General features: G+C 35.0%; 1 protein-coding gene across 1 annotated transcript in view; it reads left to right on the top strand.

The window, feature by feature from the left end:
• KIF6 (kinesin family member 6) overlaps positions 1-12,869 on the top strand; it is a 601,782-nt gene that overhangs the window by 310,447 nt on the left and 278,466 nt on the right. Inside the window, exon 11 of the mRNA XM_049764755.1 lies at positions 12,473-12,578. Within this exon, the coding sequence (XP_049620712.1) occupies positions 12,473-12,578 (106 nt within the window). The remainder of the gene's footprint in view (positions 1-12,472; positions 12,579-12,869) is intronic.

Here is a 12,869-nt window from a genome sequence, read left to right as displayed (position 1 = left end):
TTTACTTTGTAAATTTATTATATATTTAATATAGACTCCAATGATAATGTGTGACTCAATTGACATTAATTTTCTTTCTATATGCCAGTACATACTCATTTACAAAGCTGTACACATTTTCCCACATGATAAAATGAAACAAATTATTTTATCAAATAGAAACATACTCCTAATCATAATTTTATGTGATGTGCTTTATATTAAATGTTTTAAAAGATGTTACTTAAAATTTTACAAGCTTTATACCTAATTAAACATATATACATATATAATGTGTCCTGCACATTTAAACCCAAAGTTATTTAAAAGTAAAAACTGAAGGAATTAGCTTAAAAATGGTTAGCCCTAAAATTAATGTTTCTGGCAAGTTTATTTCATACAAGTCAAAATTACAGTGAAAATGGAGTTTAGAATTTGAGGAACAGTGTAGAAAAAGTTTTTTTCTAATCCTTCAATTAATGAACTAGCAAGAAAGGCTGTAGTTGAAAAACTTAAGCCACAGAGATACAAAGCCATAGTAGAACCCTATTCATTCAACTTTTCTGTACTTTCTAACTCTCTACAAAGATATCTTATTTTTATCCACTGGTGTCTGTCTCTCTATCTCATACTCTCTTTCCCCATCTTCCTATCTCCCCAATTTCCTCCTTTCTTTCTCACTTCACACTCTCCTTTACTGTCCCTAATGTTCTCTTTAAAGTGGCTCTGTTAATAGCCACTTTGTAGTCAAATTAATCTATTTTCTCCTAATCTTCTTGTGGACATCTGTATTTGCTACACATTTCTCTAAATTTTGTCCCCATTTTATTTCTCTCCCTTAATTCTATCAGCCTCTTCCATAATGATAAGAATTTTTACCTTGTTTCTGTTGACTATCTTTTCATAATGTGACATATATTTTCCTGCCACTGCCTATGTTATTCTACCTTCTCTGCTCACATTATCTCACCTCTACTTTTGTTTCTATAAGTCCTACAACGAACAAGAGGTTCAAAAGATACACATAGAGTTTTAAAAGGAACTTATTAATTTATGGATTAATTGATTTATATTATTTTTATTTTTTATTTACATTTGTTCTTAAGTGCTGAGTCTTTTATGTCCACCAAAGTTAAAATATGTGCTAATATAAAATGATTTAAATCTTTAAATAATTGAAAATGTGATTATGTGAAAGTCTGTATTAACAAAAAAGTATAGCTTTGAAAGTCTCCATTATAACATTTTAAAAATAGCTTTTAATACATCTAATGTTTTAAAAGATTTTAGTTTATTGCTAAATTATTTGCATATTTTAATAATTACATAAGCAGAACACATGGCACAAGTACACAAGTACAAGAACACAAGTACACCTCCATGTAAATAAACCCTATCTTCATTATTAAAGAGATAAGCAAGGTCCTGGGGTGAGAGTAAAACTCCAAGGGTGCTTTCCTTTTGCACAGCTGATGCAGATTTGATTCCCTGGAACCACATGTGGTTCTCTCATCAGCACCAACAGGAATAAGCAGAGAACACTGCCAGATGTAGAAAAGAGAGTAGAGAAAGATCCATGTGGATTTGGATTCTTTTCATTTGCTATTTAAAAGTACTGAAGGAATTAAGCACTTGTGCAACTGTGTGTTTGAACTATGATTTACTCTGCTTTCATGGAAATATTAGAAATATGCATTACTAAATATAAATCCTGAAGGGAAATTCTACATAGGAATTTTCTTTATATCACCAAAATCATGAATTTCCTGCCCCTTTGCTATTATTAAAAAGAGCACCATTCCACTGAAGTGACTAACTTTGAACTCAACTCCTTGCACATAAGGGTTCCTGACTTTGAATGACTGGTTAGGGTCTGGCAAGCCTTTTGTGCTTTTTGGACGCTAGAGAATTCTAAACGAAAAATATCTTGAACTAGCCACCTTTAAACCAATTGGGAATAGTTCTTTCATCAGAGTCTAACATAAAACAAACACGAAGCTAATGACCCAAAAAAATATTTGTATAGTTTTCTTTGGTTGTAGTCTTGTTGGCAGAATTCCAACCTTTAGTTTTTCATGTTTTTCATGTAGTTAATCATAAATTGTGAATTTATTGTTCTTATCTGAACTTCCCCTTCGTCGATTGCATGCTATCCCCACAATGTATATTTTAGAGGGTTACACCCCATAAAAAAAAAAGCACATCATCTTATCATAGTCAAAATAAGCCATGTCTTGTACCCTACCATTGAGTCTCTAGAACCCTGCTGTTTCATCCTGTTAAATTTTTTTCTTAGAAATGCTAGACAAAAAGTTTATTTGATGATATGGTTGACCCTTTTGTTCTCATCTTACTAAAGGAAAAGACTCTGCAGGAAAGTATTGAATTGAAAATACAAAATTCACTTACCAGGGATTTTGGAAACTGGAAGACATTTTTTCAGAACCCCTTTGAAAGACTATAATATGTGCAGAAAAGGAAGAGGGACAGGTTTCCCAAATTACTAGACCTATTTTTGATTGAATTTTATTTTTTATATTTTTAAATTGACATAACATAATATAGTAACATAACATAATTAATATAATATAATAATACATGTAAGTCAAAGAACATTTCTGAATAAAACACAATTTTTTATCATAATGGCTTACATATCTTTCACAGTAGTATTTTAGGTACATATTAACATTGAATCAGGGGAATATCCATCACCACCAGTGTTGTCCTCCCTTCATCCCTATTCCCAAGCATATATCCCTTTCTCCCTCCTTTATCCCTCAGAATGCTAGTGTAACTAAAAGCATATATGTTAACACTAATGTAAACCATTTTTTGCAGTTCCAGATATTTTTACTAGTGGTTTCTTAAAGGTTTAGAGTCAAAAGAGCACTGTAAAAACAATGTTAGAGTGGCAATTATCGTTTGCATAGACCCACCAAAGTATGGGGGTCATGGAAAGGAAAAACTTTTGGCCTAAGTACAAGGAAACCCTACCCCTGAAGTTTCCTGACATAAGACCATTTCTAGGCTCCAGGCAAACTAGTTTGTCCAATCCCGGACTAGACCTATATTTTAATCTCAGTGTCTCAATTTCTTAACTTTGTGCCTATTCTTTATAGCACTTTTATAGGTTATGGTCCTGATAATAAGAAAATACATGTAAAAGTGCTGGATCATTTCAATAGAAACAATAATAAAAGGATAGGGAGAAAGCAGTTAAAGACAACCATGTATGTTCCTTAATTACTTTTCCACTTAAATAAGAAAACATTTGTAAAATTACTAACACAGTGATCAGGCAGAATTGACCATCAAAGAATACTTGTCCTTTCATTTTAACATGTCAGTTTATTTTATTTATTTATTTTTGGCTTATAAGGCTCAAAAGATTCTTGTATATATTTTTGAGTCAACATTCAACAAAATACCTTACTGAGCTGCTCTTTACCATTTCAGATATACAGTTCAACCAGAAATGTTGTTAAATACACATTCAGAAAGTGTTGGTCTGGCCTTGAAATTTCACATTCCTAAGTAGATGCCTGTGAGGTTGTCCATTGTTTGCATTTTGAATAGCAAGATACTAATGGATCAGACTGTGCCTTCAGTTTTTTCCATAAATTACCATGTATACTCGAGTATAAACTGACCTGAGTATAAGCCGCCCCCCTCCAATTTTACCCTAAAATCTGGAAAAACTTAGTGACTTGAATATAAGCCAGATGGAAAATGCAGCAGCCACTGGTAAATTTCAAAAATAAAAATATATACCCAAAATGATTACAATAATTGAGGAATCAGTGCTTAAATGTTTTTCAATATTTATTGTTAAAGAAAAACTATAAACTAACAACAAGAACTTTAAAACTTTAAATAAAGTACAGTAAACCATAGCTTAACAGGTAATCAAGCTTAAACACAAAGGTTAAAATCTTTCAAAAACTGGATTCCTCCTCCTCATCATCTGTATGTCCAAACAGAGCTTCAGCTGTATCTGATGTGAGGGTATCAGCATAGACATTGTCATCACCACTGAGTTCGCAGATATCAACATCACTGCTGTTGGTCTCATACAAAGCTCATAATATTGTAGGTTAAATAGTTCAGTGACATACAGTTCAGTTCAGCCACTTACCTCTTCAGCCCAGCCATGACTTGTGGACTAAACTGAAGCTCCGTTCCCTCCAGCAGACAGCAGAAGGTGACTGAAACTATGTGCATTTGATTCCGTGCACAGGCATAACTTGTATGACCCAAGTATAAGCCAAGTTTGGGATTTTCGGCACAAATTTTGGTCCCAGAACTTGGCTTATACTCGAGTATATAGCTATTTTTTAAGCAGAACTACAAGTGCTTAGAAATTATTTTAGTTTGTATACACTACAAATGAAAAAAAATCGAATAGTCACCAAGGTTGACATAAATTAATTGACAGTTGATACCATTAAGTCTAGATATTCCTAGTTTTACTTCCACCCTATAACAGGCACTTGTTTTCATTTAGGCACCTGGGGTCTACAATACTGTCACTGATGGAGTTTCATGAACAATGCTCTACCCCCTTCCAGCAGCATCTCTGCTTCAGAGTAGCCACTGCTCTCCACCATTGTTGGTTGTTCCCTTCTTTCCCCTTCTGATCCTAATCATCTTTCCCTTCCACCAGTTGTAAGCTTCCTACTTAAGACCAGTCTCAGCTTCTGTTACCTTTGGGCATTTATTTTCCCCTGCTATAATTCCTTATGTCCCACCTATGGGAGAAATCATTCTGTGTCTAACCTCTTCTGACTAACTTCATTCAGCATGATATTCTCCAGATCTATCCATTTAGCAGCAAATTGCAGCATGATTTTATCTTTTCTTAGAGCTGAATACTATTCCATTATATATACATAGTATATATAATATAATTTCTATATCTAGTCATATGTTCTTGGAGTTGTTTCCAGGTTTTAGCTGATTTAAATAATGCTGCAGTTGACATAGGGGTGCAAATGTCTTTTCTTAAAAGATCTTTGTGGTATATTCCAAGAATTTGAATTGCTGGATAATATATAAGATCAATTACTAGGGTTTTTTTAGGCATATCCATATTGTTTTCCATAAAGTAGTACCCATGACTATTCCCATCAACAATAGAAGAGGCTACCCTTTCCCTGTATTTCCAAAAGACTAGTTGATGAATTCTTACAATGTTCTGCCATCATACCCAACAACAAATTGTTAGCTTCTCCAACAGTTCTCCATGATTCTCTCCTATTCATTCCCACCACATTTCTTATATGCCATTATCATATTTTTAAATTGTCTAATCTCTTGCTCTTTCTATTTATTTATCATACTTCAAGAATAATTTCCCATTTTTATTTTATAATCAGTTTTTCAGCTATTTGAGATTTTTTTTTGTTTGGGGGCCACACCTACCATACTCAAGGGTTACTCTTGGCTCTGCACATTCCTGGCAGTGCTCAGGGGACCAGATGGAATGCTGGTGATTGAATCGAGGTTGTCCACATGCAAGGCAAATGCCCTATGTTCTTTGCTATTGTTCTGGCCCCTGTTTGATAATTTTGTTCTTGTTTATATGTAACTATAGTTTGTCACTTTTCTCACTGCTTAACTAGAGGTCATACATCCTTATTGAAGTCATCTTCAAAAAAAATATGATTTATCGAGGTAGGTAAGGTAAATGTTTAATATAATATATGTATAGTTAAAACCAGTTATTTTGAGGGTAGGGAAGACAGCTATTGAATTACATCTAGAAATGAGAGTTCTCCTCACTTGAGGGTTACTTGAGGGTTACTCTGCTGTATCAGGGGTCTCTCCCCAAAGTGCTCAGGATATCATGAGACTCGAGGAATGGAGTGGAACTGGGGTGGTTATATATAGAAGGAAATGGCCTTATTCCCCTGTATTATATTTTAAGCCCTAACACTTTTTCTTAACACTGGTTCTTAACACTAGGTCTGAATTTTCTAGCTCTTTAGAATAAGTGGCCTCTTCCTCTTCCTTATTCAGTGTAGATATAGGTAAACAAAGAGCCTTGAACTCAGAGATATTATGCATTGCCTTGTTTGTGCCACAAAATATCTTTAGTTTACATGATATTTTTATCCATTTTATTCCTTTTAGTTCACTATCAAAGGAAATTTCTGGGGCCAGAGCAGTGGTGCAGCATTAGGGCTTTTGCTTTGCACGTGGCTTACCTACGATAGACTGCTGTTCGATCTCCCCAGAGTCCCATATGGTCCCCCAAGCTAGGAGCAATTTCTGAGTGCATAGCCAGGAGTAACCCCTGAGTGTCACCGGGCATTGCCCAGAAACCAAAACCAAAAAAAAAAAAAAAAACCCACAAACATTTTCATTGTATTTGTACTTCTTACTTCTTACTTTGTTCTTCATAACATTCTGGATAATTCCCTGGGACAATGCTATGCTAGAGGACCCTTATATTTTTTTTCTTCTTCAATCGTAAGGTACTTCTCCCTTCCTATGCCATGAAACACGGCTCCCATGTGTTTTAAAGGCTTTAGACCTAGCTAAAATTTCATTGTGCTAATTAGGGAAGTGCTTAATGATGTTTCTTTCTTTTTATAAAAATATTATCTTTATTTAAGTACCGTGGTTACAAATATATTTGTAGTTGGGTTTCAGTCATAAAAAGTACATACCCCCTTTCACCGGTGCAACCTTCCCACAGCCAGTTGTTCTCAGTGATGGTTTCTAGCCAGATTTTAGAAATTAATGCTGATAGGAGCATTTAAATAAACCATTTTTACTGAAAAATATCATTTCAAAAGGAGAGATTTATAATCATATTAGATGTGTACACAAAGAAAATAACTTAAAAATAATTAATGTAACAAAATCAGTAGAGTATTGCAGAATGGGCAAGAAAAGTAACTGGGCTAATAATCTGTCCTTGCATGAAGTTTGAGCATTGGAACTGTGTTGCAAGTCAGCCCTTGAAGAGGTTGACTGATCGAGGGATGGAGGATGAGGTCTTTCCCCACCAGCTCGGAGCACGCTTCTGCCACCCTGTCTAGCTGACGGTTCTGAGGCGGGTAAACAGCTCGCAGACAGTCAGGCTTGTGGAAATATTAGCTTTATTCGGTGGACAAGACTCAGCATAAGTTCCAGCCAAAAGCCTCTCGCCTTCCACAGAGCCTTGTTTTTATCCCCCAGAATCAGGTACCACCCAATGGTGGGATCAGATACCACCCAATGGTGGAAGCAGAATCAGGTACCACCCTAGGGTGGGGGCAGAATGCCAGGTCACACCCTAGGGTAGGGCACAATCACCGATCAGGGTAGGGAAAGTAACATAATAATCCCCTAAAATATTTACATACACAACAGAACTGCATCGCCCTGGAATGTATAATATATATATTATACACACACACACACACACACACACACACACACACACAGGTGTGTACCTGGGATTTTGATTGGTTAGTTGTTTCTGCAGAGATCAGTGGTAGAGCAATAAAGCTGGGCTATTGGTGTGGCTGTGATTGTGGTTTGTGGAAGTAGGTACTATAGCTACAGCAGGGAGGAGACTTGGCCCACCACTCCTCCCAAGAGTGCTCCAGTTTTACTTGTAAAACTGATATACCATAATTTTTCAGGGCCAGGTTTATATCTCTTTGGAGAAAATAATGAGTCTATGGAGCTGACCAATGAACTGAAATGGCGGCAGCTGTGGGATATGGTTCTTAATATCCCTTTTTTTCTTTATGCACACAGCTAAGAACATAAAATTTTAGGAAATACAGAGAAAAGTTTTTGACAAAAGTTATCCTTAATAGAGAGAAATAAGCGATCATGATCATGTAGGAAAAAATTGTATATTGGGAAATAAGGCCAATTCTATTTATGTGACCTAGTATAAAAATGTATAATACAATAGAGTTGCTGAACTAGACTACAGTCTGTCAGATGTATCTAATTATCAATCAATTTGTGGGAGATAAGTATCTTCAGTAATCACCTTTCATGAGCCTGGCAGCATGTTCAGACACACAAAGCTTATCTATGATCTCTCTTGCTTAGAAACGCTAGAAACAAAAGGCATGCATTATTTTTACTTCTCCCTTAGGATTCTTTTCTTTTTCCTCTTAGTGTAAGAAGAGAAAAAGTAAAGTTTCTTGTTTACTTGGGATTTTCCTAAAGAACAGACTTTATTGTATTCCCTTGACCTCTTTTACTGAAAGCAGTTCTTCACTGTCCACAGGGTTCTGGCAGCTGGGAGACTGCTCTGTGGGAGTTGTGACTAGGTATGAACTCAGGAACTATTTTGGGAGATAGGAAAATGCAGGGAATTTGGGGTCAATCGTTCATTCTTAACTACTAGAAGGGCCTATCAGAAACATCTGAATTAAGCATTTTTCTGCATTTTAATGATGATACTGAGTTCGTTGATAAGAAAATCAACAATAAGTCAGATGTATGAAGGAAATGCCAGACATTTTTCTTATCTAAAGATGCACTTGGCTCTCACACACTAAGAACAAAATTGTATATCACGTCTGAAAAGAGAAGTGAACGCGAGAGAGAGAGAGAGAGAGAGAGAGAGAGAGAGAGAGAGAGAGAGAGAGAGAGAGAGAGAGAGAGAGAGAGAGAGAGAGGAGAGAGAGAGAGAGAGTAAAAGAGTAGAAAAGTGCCAGAGAGGCAAACCGGGCAGGGAATGCAGGAGGGAAACTGGGGAAGTTTGTGGCTAGAAATGAACACTAGTGAAGGGATGGGAATTGGAATAATGTATGGATTGAAACTCAACTTTTTAACTCAATATCTCACAGTGATTCAATAAAAATATTTTAATGTTTCATATCAAAATACCTAGTCTTCAGTTTTAATTTTATATTAGACTCACCAAGTCTCAGAAAGGAAAAGCAATCCAGCTCTTTCATGAAGGCAATTTTTTTTTTTACTTGTGATATAGGGTTGAAGCCATATTCAGTGGTTCTTGGAGCTTATACCCTGTTCTGTGCTCAAGAATTGCCTTTATTATATTAAATACCAGGATATAATTGGGATTATTCATATGCAAGACAAGTACTATAACTTCTATACTATCTCTCTGGAGGTAATTCTTAAACATGTTTTTGTATCATAATCCTCCTTGACCTTTTATTCATTCTTAACATATAGAACACACATCTTGATACTTTGATATTGACCAATTCCAGTGAGACAGACTGATTTGTACATTCTCACTTTCCTTGTCAGCGGACTGTTATCTTCGGGTATTTTCTCATACACTAGGATTACAATTTAAGCCTCCTTTATGGACTGTTTCTAAGAGCACATGCCTTGTAATTGAACTACAAAAGAAGAAATTATTTTTCATTCTAAAGAAAAGGCCAGAAAGAAGAAATTATTGTCTATTACTTCTAATCTAATGTCTGCTAGAAATTGTGTGGGTCTGGAAAGCACAAAATTATTTGACACCACTAACAGTGTTTTTCCCCAAAGTTTTAAGATTCTGGTTAATTATTCTATGAAAATATAAATTAATAAACATCACTATTTTTTATCTTGTGAGCCACACCCAGATATGCTCAGGAGTTACTTCTGCCTCTCTGTTCAGGAATTACTCTTGGTCCAAGTTCACAAGAGACTTATGGAATTACTGCTGATTAAACCTAGGTCAGCCTTGTGCAAGGCAAGTGCCCTACATGCTGTACTATCTTTCCAGCCTACATCAATATATTTTTGAAGTCACAATGGTAAATGGTATCCATTCATTTGATCTTCTCCCAAGTCAGTGAGGAAAGTAGTACTTGATTATATTGCCTTGGTTTCTATCCTGAGCAGATCAGTTCAACAATATTTTGGAATCTTAGATAAACATTTAAAATTAAGTATTACTAAGAGCCAGATTATGACTCTAGGGATAAAACTTTGTCTACCATGTGAAAATCACTAGGTTGGATCTTTGGCATTGCATGGTTCACTGGGCATCACTGTGTTTCGCCTTCTCTAGCAACCCTGAGTGTCTAGTTTCTATTTTTTAAAAAATTAACTAGGATCAGAGAGATACTATATGGGTTATAACCATTTCCTTGCATGAGGTTAATCCTGGTTTGATCCCTGGCACTACATATGGTTCCCTGAGTACTACTAGAAGTGACTTCTGAATATGATCTAATTTCCTCCTGACAAATAATTTTAAATGAGCTCTACTATATAAATACCAACATGAAGGTTTATCTATTATGAACTGTTGATTAAAAAAAGTGGTGGGACCAGGAAGGAGTCTTAACCTACCCCAACCTCAAACCCAGATACCATATGGCATCCTATATACTTCTAGATACTTCCCTATATACTTATGGGTGATCCCCAAGGTAAAAAGTATAATGCATTATATTATTATTATATTATGTTATATAATTATATTATATAATACATCATACATTATTGTTATCTTATTTTTGTAAAAAATCAATAAATGAAATATGAATCTAGGTATCTGCTTTGTTAAACCCTAAAATAATTTATTTCAACTATTAACATAGATATTTTGGAGTATAGAGAACAAATAAAAATGAAGAAATGGAATGGTGGTATTGTGGAGTGAGAAGGACTTACTTTTATATTGATTCAATATAATTGGAATCTTGACTATGAACATATTTTATTTTAAAAGATCATTACCTTCTTTGTATTAATCTCTCTGGTGATCCTAAACTCTAATCTACAATGAAACATGATAGCAGTCAACAAACAGTGCATAGGACATATGTACTTGAGGAAATTTCTTAAAATGACAAAATAAATGTTTTCACACTTGAAAATGTCAGCTGTCACATGTTAAAGGCTATTGGACAAAAGATAACAATGAAGTTGTAATGTACTGTAGAAGAGTTTAATCATAGAGAGGAATCATTTTCATAAAAACAAGTCCATTAACCAATGAATAGATTTATATTGTGAAATTAATGTGTGCAGCTCTATATACAGTTATAGATAAAAGCATAAAAATTAATAAGGACCCAAAAGTACCATAGGATACAGATAAGCTAACATGTCACATTGGGCAGCCAATGGGAAACACAGGCTTTAGAATGCAGTGTAATTTATAGAAACATTCTACTAGAAACCAAACCCAGACTTTAAAATAGAGTGGCCCATTGATCTCTCCATAGGGTGAATTGTATTTTGCTTTACAATAGGAAAGCTGAGGCTTTAGCAGTAGTACAATGGGTAGGGTGCTTTCTTAGCATGCAACAACCAAGGTTTGGTTCTTTGAGCCCAATTGTGATTCCAGAGTACAGAGCTAGTAGAAAGCCCTGAATATAGTACCATGAAGCTCAAAAATATAATAACATAAAATAAGAAAACTATGCAAATCCCTGTAAGGTAAGGGGAAAGAGTAAGTATCAGGAGGGGATAAAGAAAGTATTCTTGGGCTGGAAAGAAAGGACAGTGGGTAGGGTGCTTGCCTTGAGTGCAGCTGACCTGAGTTTGATCCCTGGCATCCTGTATGCTCCCTAAGTCTTCCAGGAGTGCTTCTTATTTGAGTTTAACAAATTTTAGTTGACTCCCTATGCGATATGGAAGCAAAGATAAATAAATGGGACTACATTAAATTAAAAATCTTCAGCACCTCAAAGAAAATAATGACCAGGATATAAAGACTGCCCACAGATTGGGAGAAATAATTTACCCAACAATCTTCTAATAATGGGTTAGTATCAAAGATATATGACACTGGTTAAATTTACAAGAAAAAGAACCTACCTTATCAAAAAAAAATGGGAGAAGAAATGAACAGAAATTTTCTCATGGAAGAATGGCCAAGGGAAAATTAAAAAACCTTTATATCACTAATCATTGGAGAGATGCAAATTAAAACAATGAGTGATTCTTCTATGCAGAGCCAGGATAAACTCCTAAGTGCCCTTGGGAGTGGTCCAACATTTAAAAACAAAACAAGGTGGATATTCTTTGGGCCTCTGCCAGAATGAACCAATTTGGATGAAGTAAAAGTAAAAAGAAGTTTGGTCAGCTTTGCCATTCTTACATAATGGACAGTGTAGAAAGATTTAGAATAGCTGCCGAAAGAAATAAAAGTCAGCCAAGAAAGATTTTAAAATGGTTGTAGAACTTCTCTGAGATCTCAACTGTGAATGAGTAGCATGAAATTTTAATAAAACTAATAAGAAAAATGCTTTCATTATATTATATTGCAAAGTGGCAGCTAGACACTAGAAATATTTAGCTTGACTAGAATACACAATTTAGAAAATCAAATAATTCTTTTATTGAATGCTGCATTTGAAAATTCATTTGGAAACACTCAAATAATTCACTCTTTGCAAATCTTACCCTGTCACTTGGTCTTTCCCCCTTGATCTTGAAAGTCAAATTAGATAGCTATTATTTTGATAAAGAAATAGGAATACTATCCTGTACTTAAAATGTTAACCAAACAGAGAATGTTCTAATTCATGTGCTCTTATACATTATGTATTTTTAGGTTGGAAAAACAAATAGCAACCTTTTTGGAAGACCAGGATCCAGAAAGTAGAATAGAGATTGGCTCTGATATGCGTAAAATTCATCATTGTTTCCATCACTTAAAGGTAACTTTAATCACTCCTTCTGGCATCAAGCATTGTTATTCCTATTCAATACCTAATAAATATTTTATAGTCAAGTAGTTACCAAAAGTTTAGGTCTCAGCTTTCCACATACTGTACAGTATAGTCTTCAAACCAATGCTTGTGATTGTCATGAAATTTTTTCAGAGGCCATATCTTACTTCCTATTGAATGAGCTCAGACCTTGACTCCCAATTCTTTTTTTTTTTTTTTTTTGGTTTTTCAGGCCACACCCGTTTGACACTCAGGGGTTACTCCTGGCTAAGCACTCAG

The sequence above is a fragment of the Suncus etruscus genome, chromosome 18 (genome assembly GCF_024139225.1).
Source record: "Suncus etruscus isolate mSunEtr1 chromosome 18, mSunEtr1.pri.cur, whole genome shotgun sequence".
NCBI lineage: Eukaryota > Metazoa > Chordata > Mammalia > Eulipotyphla > Soricidae > Suncus > Suncus etruscus.
Note: the sequence above shows the minus strand (reverse complement) of the source record. Positions and strands in the feature narration are given on the sequence as shown.